Source organism: Dasypus novemcinctus, chromosome 20 (genome assembly GCF_030445035.2).
Source record: "Dasypus novemcinctus isolate mDasNov1 chromosome 20, mDasNov1.1.hap2, whole genome shotgun sequence".
Lineage (NCBI taxonomy): Eukaryota > Metazoa > Chordata > Mammalia > Cingulata > Dasypodidae > Dasypus > Dasypus novemcinctus.
Window position 1 is genome coordinate 4,868,640 of NC_080692.1, and position 22,772 is coordinate 4,891,411.

Consider the following 22,772-nt stretch of genomic DNA (forward strand, 5'->3'; position numbering starts at 1 on the left):
GGGGTGCAGACCCGCCTCGGTGAGGAGGGATCAAAGAACCCGCAGATGGTTTAAAACTGCTCGCGCCTGGGACAGTGCCCCTCACGGCATGTTTGTTGAGTGAACGGCATATTTGATGAGTGTCCAGTCAGTAAGCACGTCAGGCGCTCTTATTATTTCTGCTTGTTATTCTTTGGGCAGTCCAGTTCAACCCCTGTAATAACAAGTTGCATTACAGTGGGGCTTTATTGTAGCTGTAGTGTTTTTTTTTTAAAGTACAAAGTACTTCACACTGTGCACATTTTATTCCAGATGGATTAGAAAGATAATTTTTTTTCAAAAGAAATAAAAATAATAGAGACAAAAAGTGGAGCCAGATAGTTATATAATTTTGAAGTAGTAAAGACAAAACTTAAAAGCCAAAAAGGACTACATAAAAATTTGTATCATCTGTCCAGGATAAGATGCCACAAATAAAGCCGAAAGCTGAAAAAAATGAATTAGCAAAGTGTTTGCAAACCAAATAATAGACCACAAAGCAGGCAGCAGCTTGGCACTGTGGTTTCGAGTAGGGGCTCTGATCTCAGCTCTGCTATTTGCTAACACTGCAATCTATAGCTTTGAGTTTTTTGTTTGTAGTGTAAAGATAAAATAGTATCTTTCTCAGGTGTGCCCTTATGCACACCTCAGCAGAGTCCCAGAGACAGATAAAGTAGATACAACCCTGAGGGCTACAGAGACCCACAGGTGCTATGGTCATGGCAGATGGAGTTCAGTGCCGTGTCAGTTGGCCCTACTTTGGAGTTTGTGTTTCTGTGTGATGGAGCTGGACTCAGATGTGATCTTTGTCCACAAGCCTCTCCTGTTATTTTACCGGACCTGTGGTTGGTGCTGGGGTGTAGTGTATACCCAGGGGACCTGAATCTCTGGACTGATCATGTGATAGCCAGGCCCTGAGCCTCAACAGACTTGCAACTCCTACACTCTGGCTTATTGGACTTACCCCACTCAGCTAACATGGAGGTGAAGAAGGTTAACCACCACACCAGGGAGCCAAGAGTGCCTGCAACTGAAAGCAGGAGGATTGCATCCAGCATCCACGTGGAATCTAAGCCCCCTCTTGATATAGATGTAGAGTGGACACAGCCATTCCAAGGTCCACAGGATGGGGGAATAGAGTATGGATTAGAGTGGACTTACTGATATTCTATTCATGAACTATTATGATTAGTAATGGAAGAAAATGTGGCATTGGTGTGGAGAAAGTGGCCATGGTGGCTGCTGGGGGTAGGGAGTGGGAGGAAGAGATGTGATGTGGGGGCCTTTTCGGGATTTGGAGTTGTCCTGGGTGGTACTGCAGGAACAGTTACTGGCCATTGTAGGTCCTCCCATGGCCCACTGGGTGGACTGTGGGAGAGTGTGGGCTATGGTGTGGACCATTGACCATGAGGTGCAGCGGTGCTCAGAGATGTAGTCACCAAATGCAATGAATGTCTCATGATGATGGAGGAGGTTGTTGTCATGGGAGGAGGAGTGGGGTGAGAGGGATGGGGGGTATATGGGGACCTCGTATTTTTTTAATTTTTAAATTTTTAAATTTTTAAAAAATGTAATATTAAAAAAATAAAGACAAAAAAAAAATAAAGGAAAAAAAATAGTATCTTTCTCAGATGGCTTCTGGGAGGATTAAATGAAATTAAGTGCCCAGAGTAAATACTTAATAAATGACCACAGCTATCCATGCTCGCTAAAAGATCACCTACGAATAAATAATAATAATAAAAAAAGATGGCTAATAGAAATAAAGGATATGAATGAGCAATTCATGGAAAAAAATAGAAATGACCCATAAACATATGAAAAGATATGCAGCCTCACTCCTGATTAAAGACATGAAAATTAAATCTACTGTGAGATTCATTTTCCTCCCGTCAGACTGTAAAGGATGAAAAAGAATGATGCTATTTCAGTGCGGGCAAAGGTCAGGGAGCCCAGTGCTCAGCTTTACTGTTGGTGAAAGTTGCCCACACTATTTAGGAAAGCCGTCTGATTTATCTATTAAAACTAAAAATGTGCATGCCATTTGACCTAGCATTTCCATCTTTGGCCATACTAGCTTGAATGCACAAAGATGTAAGTACTGGAATTTTTCTTTTGCAGCAGGACTTTTAATACAGGAATGGCTAAATGAAAGATGATAATCTACACAATGCAGTGCTATCCTGCTGCTGTAAAGAAACAAGGTGTCTCAGTATGCCCTGATTGGAAAGACAGCCACACCACACCGTTAAGAGGAAGGGAAAAGAAGAAGTTGCAAAATTACTATTGTTAGGGTGCAATTTTTAAAAAAATTATCGATAGTAAAATGAGGACATACGTAAAGAGGAAAAACAATTTTAGAACAGTATATACCAGAAGCAGTATTGTTGTCTTGGAGAGACAATATTATAAAGGCTAATCTATATCAGTGATATTTGAATCTTGTATCACTAACATGAATTTTAAAATTTGGAAAAAGAAAGAGAAAAATAGGGACAGATAGAAACACAGAAGGGACCTGGCTGACCTGTCACTTTACCTGACATCAGGCAATGGGGGCAGCAGGGACCCCCGCTTCTAAATTGGGGATTTTCTGGGAGAGCAGGTCCAAGTAAGTGGAAAATTAAAGCCTCCTTGGGCCTTTTTCTTTTTGGCCTCTTTTGCTCTTTCAGAAGATGACAGGTGGTTATATATTTTTTTCTAGATTTTTTTTTATTGTTAGTCCTCTTAGTGAAAATCTTTCCTCGTAGAATGGTAAGCACGTAATGGTGAAAGCTGTTTGATCCAGTTATAAGCTGTGGTTTACATAGACAGTTTCCTGCGTCGTGGGCATCTGGGCACCCACAACGACCGACTGCGGCCAGCGGGCCCCTGCGACGCTTCTCTCCGCCTCTTACACGACTGAATTTCATTTTCCGCTCACATCTTAGCAGAGTTTTCCCACTGTGTGTAACATACGTGTTTTCCTCAGTGATTAATTTTGTCCAGGTCACTTTTATATAACAAATGTTTTATATAAAATTTTTCTTGTTTCACCCTCTTTGAATTTCCTAACAGAAGTCCTGGAGGGGATTTGGGAGCCAAAAAGAAAAAGAAGAAACAGAAGAGGAAAAAGGAGAAACCACATTCCGGAGGCACCAAGTCAGATTCCGCGTCTGATTCCCAGGAGATTAAAATTCAGCAGCCTTCCAAAGTGAGAGCCCGTTCTCCCCCGGCCGCGCGGGCCTGCGTGCGCATGGGGGCAGGTCTGTGCCCGTGGATCAGGTGCCCCAGCGTTGGTCATGGCGCTAGTAAGCGGAGGCTTCCACAGCCTTCCTAAGACCGACCCTGTACCCAGACAACCAGCAGGCACTTGCCGTGCTTTCGTGTAGCTGTTTTTTCCCTTTTCTTGGTGAATTGGTATTTAGGCTATAGAGAAGAAAGTCTCAGTGTGAGCTTGTTAGGTTTTGTTGTTGTTGTTTTTTAGATGCACTTACTACTTGGTTACTTTTAGTTCAGAAGATGTCCACGTTCTAATTTTTCTGGGTGCCGTTGAATTAGCTGAATAGCATAACTCCAGCTGGCAGCAGATTTCAGCGGAGGCGGCCGAGGGTAAGTCTGAAGTTGACTTTGAGTCAAGCCAGTCGTCAGGGGCCGTGCCTAATTAGACCACCAGTGGCAGGAACCGGCCCAGCCCTCCCTTTGGTCCATTCAGACCAGACCAGCAGGTGTCCCGCACCGGGTGGGGGTGGCAGCTGCGGGCACCCTGGCTGACCACCAGTCCCCGGGGCTGGGCCCTCTGGCTGCAAGAAGCTCAGCGTGAAAGGGGAGAGTGCAAGTGCAGCGAAGCAGAGGTTATTTTGATGAGTGATTGCAGCTCAGATGGAACCCAGGCGTGGTGGATGGGGATGGAGGTGGCCCAGGAGACAGCGGGAACCTTTGGATTAGTCCAGCTCCGTGCCCCCAGCTCCGTGCTTTGGACAGGTTGCTGAAGCGCCTTCTCTGTAAAGCGGGACTGCTACCTTCTCCCCAACTCGCAGGGTTGTTATGAGGTAAAACTAGATTATTCTCGTGAAATACTTTCATGTTAGGAAGCACTGTATGTGGCAGTTACTACCATTGTGCAGATTTTGTGGGGCTTGAAAATTCTTTCTTGTCCAAAGCCCACCATGAGGTGAGTCTCGCAGGTAATTTGTCTGTTAAGCACCAGGAATCGTTGAGAAGTGAAATTACTTGCCCCCATCTTTCCCTGACTGAGTGGAGGAGGAGAAAATGGAGTACTCCTTTTTCAACTTTTCAGCCTTATTATCTTGTAAGGAATATTCTGTCGATGAGAAACAGTGTCCAAGGTCACTCATAGTGAGGCATCATCAGCTTGCAGACTGTTTTCCCTGTTTCTCAGCTTTGCAGTATTGCCCTGTGAGGTACTGTGACTGATACGCAGCTGTCGGCCTGTCCCTCTTGCTTCCACCTCACACTCTGCTTCCGCCACCCCCTCTTTACTCCCAGGGGCTCTGAGCCCTTCCAGCTTATTTGCATTTCTAATAGAGAATTTCTTTTCTTTCCTAATTAAAAACAAATGTAGATTTTGTTGTTGTTTTACTTTTTTAATTTTTTTGAGTTTATTTTATTTTTAAAGAAGCTGTAGATTACCTGTTACGCCAAAAATACAGGGGATTCTCATGTACCCCAGCCCTCCCCCTCCCACACTTTCCCTCATTACTAACATCCTTTCATTAGTGTGGTACTTCGTTACAAGTGATAACACATATTGTACTAATGATGGATTATAGTTTTAATGTGGACTTTTCTCCATTTCCTTTTTTAAAATAATAATAAACTTTATTTTTAGAGAAGTTTTAGAAAAGTTACATCAAAAGTATAAGGATTCAGTCTGTTCCCCACTGTAACAGAGTTAGGCTCATTTGTAATTTCCCTACACATGGCTCTTCTGCCCCTTTTAGTTGAACCTATAATTAGCACTATACTTGTTAAATATATTTACTGAGACTTAAATCTTCAGTCTTCCATATGCTGGTTGAATTCTGAATCTCAGTGGAGTTACAGCCAACACGTACTCTCCAGTTGACGGAACTCGCCCAGGAGAACTAACAAAAGGATGACAATGGACAGTGCCCATCCCAAAAAACAGAGAGTACAGCTACAAGCAAGTCAGTCCATCCCTGTGCCCCATGGGATCTAAGCGCCCTCTCCATCAGAAATAGAGTGGGCGTCACCACCCCAAAATCCTCAAGACTGAGGAATGAAGAAACGTAAGGGGGGAATGCAACTTGGACCAAAGTAGACTTATTATTATTATAGCAATGCAAGAACTTATGACATTGATATGAAGACAGGAGTCACCAGAGGTTCTGCGGGGAGAGAGAGGGAAGAGTAGGGTGTAACAAGGGGCAAGTTTTGGACATTGGAATTTTCTGCATGACATTGCAATGACAGAGGCCATTACACATTTTGTCAAAACCTATAAATTGTGTGGTGCAACATGGAAACTATAAAGTATAGTAGCAATGCTTCAATATGTGTTCATCAATTCTTAAAAATGGACCACATTAATTAAAGATATTGTTAATGTGGGCAAGCATAGGAGGGGTTGGGGGTTTTATGGGAATTACCCTATATTTTTGATGTATCATTTATGGAATCTAAAGCCTTAAAAGGGAAAAGAAAAAACGTGTAGGAATTCACTATCACGAGGTTGTAAGAACATAGTGATGCCTGGGAAAAATACAGTTAATGTAACTTACCGACTATAGTTAACAGCAATATTGTAATATTTTTGCATCAGGGTCAAAGACGATAATATATCAAAGCTAAGGGTCAGTAATAGGGGGCTATGGGATTTTTTCTTTTGAACTGAGGAAAACATTCAAAGGTTTACTGGGGTGATGACTGCACAAATCTGATGAAAGTGGAGTACTGAGTGTGCACTGTAGCGTGTACGAGGCAGGGGACTGTGTGACACAGGGAACCATGTGGATGATAGACTATGGGTAGCAGTGCAAATACGAGTGTTCTCTCATGCCATAGCACACGTACAGCACTGATACATAGTGTTAAAATAGGAGGTGCATGGAAAAAATACACCAGATGTAAGCTATGATCATAGTGGTAATAGTCTGATCATGTTCTTTCGTAATTAGTGACAGTGTTCCAAAACAATGGAAGCTGTTGGTGGAGAGCTGATGTATGGGAATTCTGGATACTATGTTGTTTTGTAAGCTCACAACATCTCTAATTAAAAGTGTATATATTATACTAAAATAAAAAAAGTATAGCAATTCCCATAGAACAACCCACACACACGCACATTTTCCCCTATTATTAACATCTTACATTAGTGCGGTACATTTGTTACAATCGATGAACCAATATTGAAGAAGCACTGCTACTAACCAAAGTCTGTGGTGTACTCTATGGCTTTACACTTCGTGCTTACAGTTTTATGGGCTCTGACAAATGTATAATCTGGCCCAGGGCAGGGCTCGCCTTCCTGGCGTTGATCTGCTGCGTGCCCAGCCCTGGGGCCGCGTTCTGAGCCTCTGCTCTGCTGGTTCCAGGCTCCGGGGCCTCCCTGCCCTCCCGGCCTCCCTGCCCTCGCCGCCTCCCTGCCCGCCCGGCCTCCCTGCCCTCCCGGCCTCCCTGCCCTCGCCGCCTCCCTGCCCGCCCGGCCTCCCTGCCCTCGCCGCCTCCCTGCCCGCGCGGCCTCCCTGCCCGCCCGGCCTCCCTGCCCTCGCCGCCTCCCTGCCCGCCCGGCCTCCCTGCCCGCGCGGCCTCCCTGCCCTCCCGGCCTCCCTGCCCGCGCCGCCTCCCTGCCCGCCCGGCCTCCCTGCCCTCCCGGCCTCCCTGCCCTCGCCGCCTCCCTGCCCGCCCGGCCTCCCTGCCCGCGCCGCCTCCCTGCCCACGCGGCCTCCCTGCCCTCCCGGCCTCCCTGCCCGCGCCGCCTCCCTGCCCGCGCCGCCTCCCTGCCCGCCCGGCCTCCCTGCCCTCCCGGCCTCCCTGCCCGCGCCGCCTCCCTGCCCGCCCGGCCTCCCTGCCCGCGCCGCCTCCCTGCCCTCCCGGCCTCCCTGCCCGCGCCGCCTCCCTGCCCTCCCGGCCTCCCTGCCCGCGCCGCCTCCCTGCCCGCGCCGCCTCCCTGCCCACGCGGCCTCCCTGCCCTCCCGGCCTCCCTGCCCTCGCCGCCTCCCTGCCCGCCCGGCCTCCCTGCCCGCCCGGCCTCCCTGCCCGCCTGGCCTCCCTGCCCTCGCCGCCTCCCTGCCCGCCCGGCCTCCCTGCCCGCGCCGCCTCCCTGCCCGCCCGGCCTCCCTGCCCTCCCGGCCTCCCTGCCCTCGCCGCCTCCCTGCCCGCCTGGCCTCCCTGCCCGCGCCGCCTCCCTGCCCTCCCGGCCTCCCTGCCCTCCCGGCCTCCCTGCCCGCCCGGCCTCCCTGCCCGCCCGGCCTCCCTGCCCTCGCCGCCTCCCTGCCCGCCCGGCTTCCCTGCCCTCGCCGCCTCCCTGCCCGCCCGGCCTCCCTGCCCGCGCCGCCTCCCTGCCCTCCCGGCCTCCCTGCCCTCCCGGCCTCCCTGCCCTCCCGGCCTCCCTGCCCGCGCCGCCTCCCTGCCCGCCCGGCCTCCCTGCCCTCCCGGCCTCCCTGCCCTCGCCGCCTCCCTGCCCTCGCCGCCTTCCTGCCCGCCCGGCCTCCCTGCCCGCGCGGCCTCCCTGCCCTCCCGGCCTCCCTGCCCGCGCCGCCTCCCTGCCCGCACCGCCTCCCTGCCCGCCCGGCCTCCCTGCCCTCCCGGCCTCCCTGCCCTCGCCGCCTCCCTGCCCTCGCCGCCTCCCTGCCTGCCCGGCCTCCCTGCCCGCGCCGCCTCCCTGCCCACGCGGCCTCCCTGCCCTCCCGGCCTCCCTGCCCGCGCCGCCTCCCTGCCCGCCCGGCCTCCCTGCCCTCTCCCTGCCCACACGGCCTCCCTGCCCTCCCGGCCTCCCTGCCCTCGCCGCCTCCCTGCCCGCCCGGCCTCCCTGCCCGCCCGGCCTCCCTGCCCTCGCCGCCTCCCTGCCCGCCCGGCCTCCCTGCCCGCCCGGCCTCCCTGCCCGCGCCGCCTCCCTGCCCGCCAGGCCTCCCTGCCCGCCCGGCCTCCCTGCCCTCCCGGCCTCCCTGCCCTCGCCACCTCCCTGCCCGCCCGGCCTCCCTGCCCGCGCCGCCTCCCTGCCCTCCCGGCCTCCCTGCCCGCGCTGCCTCCCTGCCCGCCCGCCCGGCCTCCCTGCCCTCCCGGCCTCCCTGCCCTCCCGGCCTCCCTGCCCGCCCGGCCTCCCTGCCCGCGCCGCCTCCCTGCCCGCCCGGCCTCCCTGCCCGCGCCGCCTCCCTGCCCTCCCGGCCTCCCTGCCCTCCCGGCCTCCCTGCCCGCCCGGCCTCCCTGCCCTCCCAGCCTCCCTGCCCGCGCTGCCTCCCTGCCCGCCCGCCCGGCCTCCCTGCCCTCCCGGCCTCCCTGCCCGCCCGGCCTCCCTGCCCGCGCCGCCTCCCTGCCCGCCCGGCCTCCCTGCCCGCGCCGCCTCCCTGCCCTCCCGGCCTCCCTGCCCTCCCGGCCTCCCTGCCCGCCCGGCCTCCCTGCCCTCCCGGCCTCCCTGCCCGCGCTGCCTCCCTGCCCGCCCGCCCGGCCTCCCTGCCCTCCCGGCCTCCCTGCCCTCGCCGCCTCCCTGCCCGCGCCGCCTCCCTGCCCGCGCCGCCTCCCTGCCCGCCCGGCCTCCCTGCCCTCCCGGCCTCCCTGCCCTCCCGGCCTCCCTGCCCGCGCCGCCTCCCTGCCCGCCCGGCCTCCCTGCCCGCCAGGCCTCCCTGCCCGCCCGGCCTCCCTGCCCTCCCGGCCTCCCTGCCCTCGCCGCCTCCCTGCCCGCCCGGCCTCCCTGCCCGCGCCGCCTCCCTGCCCGCCCGGCCTCCCTGCCCGCGCCGCCTCCCTGCCCGCCCGGCCTCCCTGCCCTCCCGGCCTCCCTGCCCGCCCGGCCTCCCTGCCCGCCCGGCCTCCCTGCCCGCGCGGCCTCCCTGCCCTCCCGGCCTCCCTGCCCTCGCCGCCTCCCTGCCCGCGCCGCCTCCCTGCCCGCGCCGCCTCCCTGCCCGTCCGGCCTCCCTGCCCTCCCGGCCTCCCTGCCCGCGCTGCCTCCCTGCCCGCCCGCCCGGCCTCCCTGCCCTCCCGGCCTCCCTGCCCGCCCGGCCTCCCTGCCCTCCCGGCCTCCCTGCCCGCGCTGCCTCCCTGCCCGCCCGCCCGGCCTCCCTGCCCTCCCGGCCTCCCTGCCCGCGCCGCCTCCCTGCCCGCGCGGCCTCCCTGCCCGCCCGGCCTCCCTGCCCTCCCGGCCTCCCTGCCCGCGCCGCCTCCCTGCCCGCCCGGCCTCCCTGCCCGCCCGGCCTCCCTGCCCTCGCCGCCTCCCTGCCCGCCCGGCCTCCCTGCCCGCCCGGCCTCCCTGCCCGCGCCGCCTCCCTGCCCGCCAGGCCTCCCTGCCCGCCCGGCCTCCCTGCCCTCCCAGCCTCCCTGCCCTCGCCACCTCCCTGCCCGCCCGGCCTCCCTGCCCGCGCCGCCTCCCTGCCCTCCCGGCCTCCCTGCCCTCCCGGCCTCCCTGCCCGCGCCGCCTCCCTGCCCGCCCGCCCGGCCTCCCTGCCCTCCCGGCCTCCCTGCCCTCCCGGCCTCCCTGCCCGCCCGGCCTCCCTGCCCGCGCCGCCTCCCTGCCCGCGCCGCCTCCCTGCCCGCCCGGCCTCCCTGCCCGCGCCGCCTCCCTGCCCTCCCGGCCTCCCTGCCCTCCCGGCCTCCCTGCCCGCCCGGCCTCCCTGCCCGCGCTGCCTCCCTGCCCGCCCGCCCGGCCTCCCTGCCCTCCCGGCCTCCCTGCCCGCCCGGCCTCCCTGCCCTCCCAGCCTCCCTGCCCGCGCTGCCTCCCTGCCCGCCCGCCCGGCCTCCCTGCCCTCCCGGCCTCCCTGCCCGCCCGGCCTCCCTGCCCTCCCGGCCTCCCTGCCCGCGCTGCCTCCCTGCCCGCCCGCCCGGCCTCCCTGCCCTCCCGGCCTCCCTGCCCGCGCCGCCTCCCTGCCCGCGCGGCCTCCCTGCCCGCCCGGCCTCCCTGCCCTCCCGGCCTCCCTGCCCGCGCCGCCTCCCTGCCCGCCCGGCCTCCCTGCCCGCCCGGCCTCCCTGCCCTCGCCGCCTCCCTGCCCGCCCGGCCTCCCTGCCCGCCCGGCCTCCCTGCCCGCGCCGCCTCCCTGCCCGCCAGGCCTCCCTGCCCGCCCGGCCTCCCTGCCCTCCCGGCCTCCCTGCCCTCGCCACCTCCCTGCCCGCCCGGCCTCCCTGCCCGCGCCGCCTCCCTGCCCTCCCGGCCTCCCTGCCCGCGCTGCCTCCCTGCCCGCCCGCCCGGCCTCCCTGCCCTCCCGGCCTCCCTGCCCTCCCGGCCTCCCTGCCCTCCCGGCCTCCCTGCCCGCCCGGCCTCCCTGCCCGCGCCGCCTCCCTGCCCGCCCGGCCTCCCTGCCCGCGCCGCCTCCCTGCCCTACCGGCCTCCCTGCCCGCCCGGCCTCCCTGCCCGCCCGGCCTCCCTGCCCTCCCAGCCTCCCTGCCCGCGCTGCCTCCCTGCCCGCCCGCCCGGCCTCCCTGCCCTCCCGGCCTCCCTGCCCTCCCGGCCTCCCTGCCCGCCCGGCCTCCCTGCCCGCGCCGCCTCCCTGCCCGCCCGGCCTCCCTGCCCGCGCCGCCTCCCTGCCCTCCCGGCCTCCCTGCCCTCCCGGCCTCCCTGCCCGCCCGGCCTCCCTGCCCTCCCGGCCTCCCTGCCCGCCCGCCCGGCCTCCCTGCCCTCGCCGCCTCCCTGCCCGCGCCGCCTCCCTGCCCGCCCGGCCTCCCTGCCCTCCCGGCCTCCCTGCCCTCCCGGCCTCCCTGCCCACCCGGCCTCCCTGCCCGCGCCGCCTCCCTGCCCGCCCGGCCTCCCTGCCCGCGCCGCCTCCCTGCCCGCCAGGCCTCCCTGCCCGCCCGGCCTCCCTGCCCTCCCGGCCTCCCTGCCCTCGCCGCCTCCCTGCCCGCGCCGCCTCCCTGCCCGCGCGGCCTCCCTGCCCGCCCGGCCTCCCTGCCCTCCCGGCCTCCCTGCCCGCGCCGCCTCCCTGCCCGCGCGGCCTCCCTGCCCTCCCGGCCTCCCTGCCCTCCCGGCCTCCCTGCCCGCGGCAGCTTAGGCGAGCTGGAGCCCTCTTCCCCCGCGGCAGGGCCGCACGCACAGCCCTTTCCCGCGTGTCGGCGGGAGCGCAGCCCGCGTCGGCGTCACTGGCGCGTCCCCAGCAGGCCCACCCCCGCAGGAACGGATCCGCGCAAGAGCAGGACATTTTCTTATTGGGATTCATAAAGACTTCAGACCTTCACAGACACCCGGGAGCAGAGCAGTCCCGGGCGGCCTGTACGAATCACCCCTCTTCGCGCTGTCAGACGGGCAGGCTGCGCGGGTGAAGGTGGCCCCGGGGCCGGTGCCGCTGAGCGGTCAGAGCGCCGCGGGAACCGGGTGCGCGGCCCGCAGGAGGACGGCGGCCGCGCGTCTTCCCACGCCTCGGGCCGGAGCCGAGCGCGCTCCTCGCCGGGCGGCGGAAGCCTGAACATTTCAGGGACTTTCCATGAATTAAAATCTCACCTGTTTTCCTCTTCAGCCCTGCGGCGCGCCCTCAGTCCAGGCGTAGGCTCATTTTCAGGGGCCCTTCCGTTGCTGAGGGGATGACGGAGGGGCTGAGGGGACTCTGGCTTTGAGGAAGGAACTTTGGAATTTAAAGCTGCTGTCCATTCCAGAGGCGGAGAGTGCTTGACTCTTAGGCAGCGGTCGCTGAGCTCCGGCTGTGGAGAAAGCTCTGCCCTCTCAGTGGAAGGTGCACGAGTCAGCCAGGGGGCGCAGACGCAAAACACCAGAAATCTGCTGGGCCTTATAAAGGGAGTTTATTGGGGTAGAAGCTCACGGTTACCAGGCCATAAAGCATAAGATACTTCCGTCACCAAGGTCTGTTGCCATGTGTTGGAGCAAGATGGCTGCCAGGGTCTGCCGGGGCTCAGGCTTCCTGGGTTCCTCTCTTCCTGGGGCTGGCTTCTCTTTCCTCTATGAGCTTACTTCCTGGGGCTTCAGCTTAAGACTTTACTATCAAACTCCATCATCAAAACTCCAATATCAAAAACCTTCATCTCTGTCTTTTGCAATATCTTTTATCTGTGAGGCCAATCAAATTGACTGGTACAATTGGCCTAATCAAAGCCCTAATTATAACTTAATCGCACCCAGGTACAGACCAGATTACAAACATAAATCTATTTTTGGAATTCATAACCATATCAAACTGCTACACTCCATCCTCCGAATTCCAAAAAGACATTACAATATTGAAAAAAAAACCTTAAATCAGTAACAATGCAAGTACTAAATCATATCACAATCAACTTAAAAAAATACAGTTTGTCTTGGGGCAAAGTCCTATCTGCTATAGACCTCTGAAGGTTACAAAACAATCTGTTTCCAGTACAGGAGTGGACAAAGGATAAACATTTTCATTACAATAAGGAAAAATTGGGAGGGAAACATGACTCATGGATCCTCTACAGTTCAGTAAACCTGGAGGGCATCCTCCATTGATTTCAGTCTCAGTGTCCTTAAGATGATGGTTTCTTCTTGGGGCCTTATGGGAACCCGCCCTTTCCACCAGCTTGCCCAATGGCCACTTTCTTGGTTCCAGCCTCATCAAGCCTCTGGGTGTCGACCAAGCTCCAGACCTCAGCCTCCAAGAGTGCTGGGTGATTGCCACACCTCACCCAATCTTTGGGTCAGAGTCTTAAACCCCTTAGTACAGGACATGAAGACAACATTCCCCCTAACCTTTGGCATACAGGCTCAACCTCTCAGAGAAACGAGTTGACCACCTGGCCTTCCCTAACCCATGGGGGACAGGTCTACCCGTCTCAGACGTGTGGGGTGCCGACCTTAACCGCCCTAGTCCTTGGGGAATGTGCTCCACCTTCTCTGTACCCTGGTATGACAAAACTCTCCCAGAACATCAGGTGGGAACATCCACCCTTTTCAACTGCTGGTGCAAACTCACCCTCTCTGTATACATGGGTGGGGTTCCTCTCTCGGCTTAAGGTGAAGTCTTAATTCCAGATCTCAGCTTCCATGGTTTTCCTCTTAAAGCTATCTCTCCTTTCCACATCCCTTTTCATCCAAGCCAACCGTGGTTTTGTTCATACAGTTCTCTCAAAAAACCTTGTTCGTTTAGCATGCAAGAAGCAAGGATCCAAGCCATCAGAGAGTAAGACTTTCCACAAGTCTTTCCTAGATAACTGCATCTTTAATCCTGATTTACAATTTCCAAGTTTAGTTAAGTCCTTCAATGGGGTACTTTTCATCTGGGAGCTTGATTTCCGGAGGCTTGGAATTTTCAGAATTAGTTTCTGTTTTCTTTGTGCCTGACAGTTCAGTCCTCAGTATATCTTTCTCGTCTAGCATTTTGCTATAAGCTACAAGCAGAAGCCAAGCCACATTTTCCGGGTTTACTTTGGAAATTTCTTCAGTTAAATGCCCAGGCTTGCCATTTTCAAATTCTGCCCTCCATAAAACACTAGACGTTAATCTTGCTAAGTTCTCTGCAACTTTAAAACACAGATCGCTTTTTCTCCAGTTTCCCATAATAGTTTCATCATTTACTTCTAAGGCATCATAAAAAGTCTCTTTAGCATCCATATTGCTATCAACAGTCTCTTCAGAGTACAGTAAGTCTTTTCTTTCAGCATCTTACAATTCCTCCAAAAAATATCCCTACGATTTATGAAACAATTCCGGCATTTCAGTAATTGCAAAAGCACTATCCCACTCCTGATACCAAATTCTGTATTAGTCAGCCAAAGAAAGGGGTGCTAATGCAAAATACCAGAAATTGGTTAGTTTTTATAAGGAATATTTATTGGGGTAGGAGCTTACAGATAGCAGGCCATAAAGCATAAGTTACTTCCCTCCCCAAAGTCTATTTGGAGCAAGATGACTGCCGACGTCTGCAAGGGTTCAGGCTTCCTGGGTTCCTCCCTTCTAGGGTCTTGCTTCTCTTTCCTGTGTGAGCTTACTTCTCAGGGCTCTAGCTTAAGGTTTCAGCATCAAACTCGAACATCAAAACTCACAACATCAAAACCCTCAACTCTGTCCTTTGCATGCCTTTTATCTGTGAGTCCCCACCTACCAAGGGATGGGGACTCAGTGCCCCAGTGACTTGGCCCAATCAGAGCCCTAATCATAACTCAGTCATGCCCAGGTACAGACCAGATTACAAACATAATCCAGTGTCTATTTTTGGAATTCATAACCATATCAAACTGCTACAGAAGACTTGCCTCCAGAGAAGCCACCAGGTTCAGAGAGGACAGGGTGCAGTGCAGGAAGAAGTCCCAGCTCTGAGTTCAGGTGTCTTTTCTTCCTTTTTTTATTTTTAAAGAACAAAGATTTTCCCATCTGCCGGGTTTCCATTTTGGAAGTTCCTGGCTCTGTGCCCGCATTGCCACAGCAGAGCTTGGCTGGCTGGCAGTGAGCATGAGAGGATGAACACCACTGCATGGGGCCGAGACGGGGGCCGAGGCTGGGGTGGCTCACATGAGGTCCCCCGGCCGCCCAGCTGCTCGAGGACTGCAGACCCGTTCCCCTGGCCATCACGCGTCTGTTTGTTTTTCGGCGCGCTGACATAATTGAGCCCAAAGCCTTCATGTGCCGGGGGACCGCTGGCTTGCAGGCATTGAGGTCTCACACCGGGAGCTGTGCACCCCGGCTTAGAGCGACGCGGCTCCTCACCGTCTGTCTCCGTGTTTTGCTCCTCTAGAACCCCGCCATCCCGATGCAGAAGCTGCAGGACATCCAGAGGGCGATGGAGCTGCTCTCCGTGTGCCAGGGCCCAGCCCGGAGCATCGAGGAGGCGGTGGAGCACAGATACCAGTTCTGGGACACGCAGCCAGTGCCCAAACTAAGTGAGCGCTCCTGCCTTGTTCCCAAAGCAAAGCTGGGGCAGCAGCAAGCAAAAACGGGAGAGGCCTGACTTCACTTTCATGATTTGTTTCTTTCCTTGGATGAGAAGTGTTCATAAAAATATTTTTCATCTTAATTTTAGGTAGCAATGTTGACTTTTAATAACACAATGTTATCCAATTCCTGTCTGCCTAAAAATAGCCAATTTCCCCACCCCTGAAACTTTAGAGCATTAAAGTGTGTATATTAAAGACAGAGCCACTCTTGGTCCCCCTTGCGTAGTTAGTTGTTTTTCCCCTGCATAGCAGGTGCATACCTCCGTTATTCCAAAAGACACAGAAATTTTGCCCTATTGACTCCTACTGAAAGGGGAAATTTTGCCTTTTTTAACACAATGGTTCTGAATACTCTGGTGTTGATTAGTATCAGTTCTGTCACACCCGAGTGGGCACCCTGGGAGAGCTCTGCCAGGAGTCACCTCTTCCCTGTGTCCTTCCGGGACCCCCAGAGAGGTCACCGTTGATAAGAGATGTTGATAAGGTAACTTGCCAAAAGCAGTGTAATTTTTCCCTCTTTTACATTATGCAAAAAGATGATGCTATAAATGCCAAGAAAGTTTTGAGGTGTGTTACCACCTGAACCTGCTGCTTTGATAGGCTTATCATATCATTTCTGGTTTTTCTTTCATATTGTTCACATTTCAGAATCTGTGTAATACAGAGGGGCTAGTTGCCACCCAACATTTTTAATGGCCCAACTCTGTACAAATACTTCGTTTTGTCCAGTGTAAATCAGGGGACAGTCTTTCTGGGTCTTTAAACAGGTTTTCTGGCTTTGTTAAAGGGCTCACTCCTCTCTCCTCCCCCACCTCAAGTTGCTTAAAAACTCAGCTTCTGAGGGTTGAGAAAAGAAATGATCTTAGCTTGACATCTTTTCTGTCATATTCTAGAAATATGTTTAGTAATAAAGAAAAAGCCTAAGTGGCATTGAAAGGAGTTGCCGTTAGTGACGGGCCCGGCGGGAGGCTGCCCACCCCGCCGTGGCAGCCGCTGGGTCCCCCGCGGGGAAGAACACGGCTTCCCCTGGCGCCTCCCACCCTCTGGGACGAAGCCCACCGGCCCAGCACACTTGGCCTTTCCGCTCTGTCGGGCACGACTTCCGAGTTGGAGGCAGGTGGGGGGCATCTTGCAGCTCAGTTCAGGCAGACGCCAGAGCGAGGGTCCCTGCAGCCCCGAGAGTGGGGGGGTCCCGCGGGGACTGCCCTGGGCAGCCCTAAGCACTGGTGAAGGGACTGCAAGGTCTGAGGGGCTCCTGAGGGACTAGGGGGCAGAGAGGGCAGGTGAGGGGGACCCTGGGAGCCGGTGCGGACCCAGGCCCCCACCCAGAGGGGCTTGCAGCGGCCTGGGGGCTGTGCTTAGCGGAGACGGGCGGGCCGGTCCGTGTGCCGGGCACGGGGTGCTGCGCGCATGGGGTGGAAGGCAGGGCGCGGGGTGGGAGGCACGGCGAGTGGAGACCCGTGAGCGGCGCGTGTGTCTGAAAGCCAGGAGGGGCCGTGAGGGGCACACCCTGCAGCCAGGTGGGGGGGACGGGTGGAGAAGGGTGGAGAAGGATGGAGAAGGATGGAGAAGGACGGGGGCGGGGCAGGGGGCTGGGCAGGGGTGCGGGGGTGCGGGTAAAGGACGGGGCTGGGCAGGGGCGCGGGGAGGGGGACGGGTGGAGAAGGACGGGGGCGGGCAGGGGGCGCAGAGAGGCACGTGGAGTATGATGCTGGGCCCCCGCAGGCAGCAGCCAGCAGGCCGGAAGCTGGTTTCAGGTTTTGCCGGATGGGTCAGGGGTCCCCGCAGCCCCCTCTCCCCGCTGACCGTCGCCCCCCTGGCTGGCAGAGATGCAGCGTAGAAAGAGGACATGGCCAGGGGTGTCGTGTCCGACGCGGGCTGCGCACGGTGGAGGGGGACGGAACCCCGTCCCCAGGGTGCAGCCGCGCTGGTGGGTGGCACGGCCTATTCTTTTATTTTGCTGGCGCCGTGGCAGTTCTAGCACTGCCCGAGGACTCTGACTCCCGAGGCAGCCGCGTGAATAAAGCATTTTCCCGAGACGCCCTTCAGCCCAAGCGCCCTGCCCTCACCGTGGCACAGGCAGGGGCCGCGGAGCCCCTCGCGGTTTAACCTCCCTTCCCCGTGGCTCTCGCTCCCCAGACGAGGTGGTCACGTCTCACGGCGCCATCGAGCCGGACAAAGACAGCGTGCGGCAGGAGCCCTACTCCTTGCCGCAGGGCTTCGCGTGGGACACGCTGGACCTGAGCGACGCGGACGTGGTGAGTAGCCCCGCCGCCCGCCCGGCCCCGCGCCGCCCGCGGCGAGCGCCCTGGCTAGGCCGCGCGTTTCCCCGCAGCTCCGGGAGCTGTACACGCTGCTGAACGAGAACTACGTGGAGGACGACGACAACATGTTCCGCTTCGACTACTCGCCCGCCTTCCTGCTGTGGTGAGCGGGCGGCCTGGCGCGCGGGCGGGTCGGCGCGCCCGCCCCGCGCTCACGGGCCTGTCCTCTCTCCACGCCGCCTGCAGGGCCCTGCGTCCCCCGGGCTGGCTCCCCCAGTGGCACTGCGGCGTCAGGGTGTCTTCAAATAAGAAGCTGGTCGGGTTCATCAGCGCGATCCCAGCGGTCATCCGGGTCTACGACAGGTACGCGCGGCGGCGGGTCCCTGAGCGCGCCTGCGCGCTGCCGCGCCCTGCGCTCGGCTCCGGCGTCTGGTGAGCAGGGCCTCCCTGGGGAAGCGCCGACGCAGGTGAGACGGGTGGCAGGGCTGGTGGCCTTCCCCTGCTTGGCGTGGGCAGCACTGACTCAGCAACAGGGCAACGAAGAAAACGTGAACTTCCAAAAAAATTCCCCCAAAAATAGGCTTTTAAAATTACTTTAAAAATTTAGAGGAGCTAAAAACGTTCCATCCGCAGGATAAGTGGGTTGCCTTTGTCCTGCATCTCCAGTCCTGAAAGTTGGAGGCTAACGCATAGTAGGTCTGTTTAGCTTTCAATGTATTGGATCAGCAGCAGGCCTTGAATCTCCAGAAGGGTGTGTGCCATCCGCAGGGGTTCTCTAGCGTTCTCCCAGGAATGAAATTAATGACTCAGCTGGGCAAGAGAAGCGCCCGCCCACCTGGAACCAGAAGGTTCTAGGCCAGAACAGGCCGGCTTCTGTCTGATCCACCCCCACTCAGCTCCTGAGGCTTGTTAGACTCCAGAGCATCATCTCACCACTCTCTGGTGCCTGGGTGGCCAGTCATTGCCAAAATTTATACATTAGAGGAAAAACAGATTCACAAGCTTTTAAGAGATGCCTTTGGCTTCACCAGTTCTAAGGTGAAAACTGGAAAATGCCAAAGCCCTAAAATTTATCCAGAACTCAAGGGCTTGCATCTCCGTGACCCAGAGTTAGAATCACTTGGGCAGTGGGCGGTGGGGAATTGTGTATCAGTCTGAATTTGTGGAATGACTCAACGACAGAGTATTTTTCTTAAGTATGGGGATAAAGGATGTTTTCCAGTTTAGTGTTCTTTGAAACTTCATGGGTAATGCCCTTTTTTTCCTTCAATGTTTTCATCTTACGCTTGCTCTAATTTTTGACAACTCCATTTCTTAGTGTGAAGAAGATGGTAGAAATCAACTTTCTCTGTGTTCATAAGAAATTGCGATCCAAGCGGGTCGCCCCAGTGCTGATTCGAGAAATCACCAGGCGGGTGAACCTGGAGGGACTCTTCCAGGCGGTCTATACTGCAGGGGTCGTTCTCCCGAAGCCCGTAGCCACGTGCAGGTAACGCCCCCTTCCTCACCGGGCCTGACCCCGCTGTGCTGGAAGTAGCGCTCTCGGTGTCACTGAGAAGGCAGGGCTCCCGGGCCCTGCCAGCTTGTGCTTGTGTGGTCCTTGGGCAGCAGCCGGGACGAGCCTCTCTCCAGCACGGCGCACAGCCGCAGGGATGACCTGGATTTGTTTCCATTCCGTTTGAAAGACTAGTGCTGGCTGTAGCCTTGGAAACCCAGGACTGGTCTCAGACTGCCAAGTGGAGACAGTTTTCTGTCCACCCCGACACTCAGTTTATACCTGCTTTGCAGCACTACCGGTAACAATTCCAAACGCTTGATAAACAGCGATTCAGAAGCCATAGTAAGAAGGCTAAAGCTCTTATGATTTCATCTGCTCTTATTAGGCTTTCAGAGGTTTTTCCACTGAGAACATTGTCAGACTATCTTTGACTGACCTATTTCTAAAGCAGCAGGGAGTTTATCACCCTCCACTGTTTTTATTGACTCAAATCAAGATGAAACTTCAAGTTAACATAGCATTAAAGTAAAACTGCAATTACTATAGACTATTAAATTATTCCATTGACAAGCAGAAGGAAAGACTTAACGGAAACACTTTAGTATAGCTCGTACATGCCCATACCTACACAGGAATCACTTAGAAAAAATTTAAGTGAATTTCTCAAAAAGTTGATTTCTATAGTGTGATGACTAGTAACTGGGGGAAAATAGTTTCATGTTTTTTAACTTTTTGGCTTGCCTTTTTTAGAATCAGCAGTGGGAGTTAAATACTTGCAAACTGAGCATTATTAATACTTCTTTTGAAGTCTAAAAATTCCTCTTTATTGAAAGACACAAAAGGTCCAAGTTCCAGAGTAACATAACTAGACACCCAGGGTGCACTTTAGAGTGAACGGTGACCAATAAAACGATCACACAGGAAGAGAGCCCACACCCAGCTCTGCATCCTCACAACACAGGTGTTCAGAAAACGCTTATGTAAGCGCTAGCTGACCGTGAAAACTTGTAGAACTAGAAATCAAGTCAATTTTTAAAACCTTTATTGTATTCCAGATACTGGCATCGATCCCTAAATCCCAGAAAATTGGTAGAAGTGAAATTTTCCCACTTGAGTAGAAATATGACTTTACAGAGAACGATGAAGCTGTACAGACTTCCGGATGTAAGTAAGAGTGCTTTGCAGTTTTTCAAAACTAGCAGTCAAAGATTTTAATGCAGCAAAGAATGATTTTCAGGATCTGCAAACTGGCTCATGGGACTGAGAAAGTGACTGGGTAATTAGGAAGAATGCTCAGAGCTTGGGACTAGGGAAATTAGGGGTGCCCAGGCCTTTTTAATTTTTTAATTTTTTTTAGGCTTTTTAAATTCTTCAGTTTGTAGCTGCACAGATTAAAATAAAAACACATAAGTTTTGAAATTTTGAGTATGGTCTGTCAAGTGAGAAGGAAGAAAAGTTCAGGCTTCTGATGACATCTCTTTTTTTTTAATATTTATTTTTTAATTTATTTCTCTGGTCTGCTCTGTGTGTTCTCCTGTGTCTGCTAGCATTCTTGTCTGCATCACCAGGAATCTGTATCTCTTCATTGCGTCATCTTGCTGTGTCAGCTCTTCGTATGGGCAGCGCCATTCCTGGGCAGGCTGCACTTTGTTTCGCACTGGGCGGCTCTCCTTATGGGGCACACTCCTTGCACATGGAGCCCCCCTACGCAGGGGACACCCCTACGTGGCACAGCACTCCTTGCACGCATCAGCACTGTGCGTGGGCCAGCTCATCACTGGGGTCAGGAGGCCCTGGGTTTGAACCCTGGACCTCCCATGTGGTAGGTGGATGCTTTATCCATTGAACCAAATCCACTTCCCTCTGATGATATCTTAACATAATGGAACTAAGGAATAAATTTCTGGGGAGAGGAAATAATGCCTCATTAAATTGTTATTTTTTTCAACTAGCATATTTTCCGTATGAAGAGTTGTCTCTCTTAAAGGGGAAATTTACATGTGCTCACCAGGTCTTACCTGTGTTAGGAATTTATATGATAACGTTAGTTATCACTTGCTGCATGACAGATTACCGCCCGCTCAGCACTTTGAAACAATGCTCGTTTCCAATCTCTCAGGTTCTGGGTGGGAAATTCAGGCCCAGCTCATCTGGTTCTCTGTTCAGGTCTCTTCTGAAGCATCATCAAGGGGCTGGTCAGGGCTGGGTCTCAGCGGACAGCTTGGCCAGGGAGGGATCTGCTTGCGAGCTCACCGTTGCCAGCAGGGCTCCGTGACTCTGGGGCTGCTGGACCGCGGGCCTCAGCTCCTGCCGGCTGTCGGCCAGGGGCGCCCTCGGCTCCTTGCCACGGGGGCTTCTTCCTAGGGTAGCTCAGAGTGTGGCAACGGCTTCTGCAGAGCCCACTGGGAGAAAGACTGCCAGCAGGGTGGGACAGGATCTCAAGGAATCTTTTTTTTTTTAATTGTCTTTTTTTTTTTAAAGATACATAGATCACAAAAAATGTTACATTAAAAAATATGAGAGGTTCCCATATACCCCATACCCTACCCCCCACTCCTCCCACATCAGCAACCTCCCTCATCATTGTGGCACATTCACTACATTTGGTGAATACATTTTGGAGCACTGCTGCACTGCATGAATTATAGTTTACTTTGTAGTTCACATTCTCCCCCAGTCCATTCAGTGGGTTACGGCAGGATATATAATGTCCAGCATCTGTCCCTGCAATATCATTTAGGACAACTCCAAGTCCCAAAAATGTGTCCACACCTCATCTCTTCTTCCCTCTCCCTGCCCTCAGCAACTCCCGTGACCACTGTCTCCACATCAATGCTACAATTTCTTCTATTACTAGTCACAATAGTTCTGTAATAGAATACCAGTAAGTCCACTCTAATCCATATTTTATTCCTCCATCCTGAGGGCCTTGGGATGGCAATGTCCACTCCATCTCTATATCGAGAGGGGGCTTAGATCCCACGTAGCGATTCTCCTGCTTGCAGTTAGGCACTCGGCCCCCAGTGCAGTGGTTGACCGTCTTCACCTCCCTGTTAGCTGCCCTGGGTAAGTCCAACGACCTGGAGAGTAGGAGCTGCAACTCTGCTGAGGCCCAGGGCCCAGCTGGCATATGACCAGGCCAGAGATTCAAGTCTCCTGAACATACATCCACCCCAGTGCCAAACACAGCTTCAGTCAAAGTGACAGAAGTGGCATGTGTAGAAAGGTCCCGTCTGAGTCCAACTCCATCACACTCAGGAGCACAAATTCCAATGTAGGGCCCACTGGCAAGGCATCGAACTCCAGAACCATCTGCCATGACTCTAGGACCTGGGTGTCTCCACAGCCCTCAGGAGCACCAGTACCTGGGGTTGTATCTACTTTGGCTGTCTGTGGGACCCTGCTGAGAAGTGTGTGACATGACAGCCAGGCCCCACTTCTAATTATGTTGGTTTAGAAGCAAGTTCCAGGTCCAGCACCCGGGTGGTGGAAACTGCCTGATGGGATCTTTTTTTTTGCATCTTTGGTTTCATCAGTTGTTAGCCTCTGAGGTTATTCCCAAATAATTTAGATGTTTAACTTAATCAGTAGACTCCAGTGGAATGTTGCCAGACCCCTCCCAAACATGAGAAGGAGTCACTGTTGTCTTTCTAGATACAGTAGGGTCCTGGTTTGATTCTTTTCTGGACTCCAGAAAATTGGTGCCAGGGAACCTCTTGTGTGCAGGACCTCTTGGTTAGATTCAGTCCAGGGAAAATTGATTAGATCGCTTTAGAGTAGATTGCTTCAGGTAAGGGCCCTTGGTTAGATTGCTGGACTCTGTGGGTCCTAATCCTTTTACTAGAATTGTATATAAACGGAATGCAGCGAGCAGCCATTTGACCTGCCATGTGAGAGAGGACTCCAGGGCCACCTGCAGCTGCAGAAAGAGAGAACCCCCAGAGGCCGAGAGCGGCCGGAGGCTCCTGTCTTTTGGCCAGTTTTGTTTATAG

At 55.7% G+C, this 22,772-nt stretch overlaps 1 protein-coding gene across 1 annotated transcript in view; it reads left to right on the forward strand.

The window, feature by feature from the left end:
* NMT2 (N-myristoyltransferase 2) overlaps positions 1-22,772 on the forward strand; it is a 94,035-nt gene that overhangs the window by 27,531 nt on the left and 43,732 nt on the right. The window contains exons 2-7 of the mRNA XM_071210055.1: positions 3,076-3,211; positions 14,820-14,964; positions 17,158-17,276; positions 17,354-17,445; positions 17,529-17,645; positions 18,601-18,771. Of these exons, the coding sequence (XP_071066156.1) occupies positions 3,076-3,211; positions 14,820-14,964; positions 17,158-17,276; positions 17,354-17,445; positions 17,529-17,645; positions 18,601-18,771 (780 nt within the window). The remainder of the gene's footprint in view (positions 1-3,075; positions 3,212-14,819; positions 14,965-17,157; positions 17,277-17,353; positions 17,446-17,528; positions 17,646-18,600; positions 18,772-22,772) is intronic.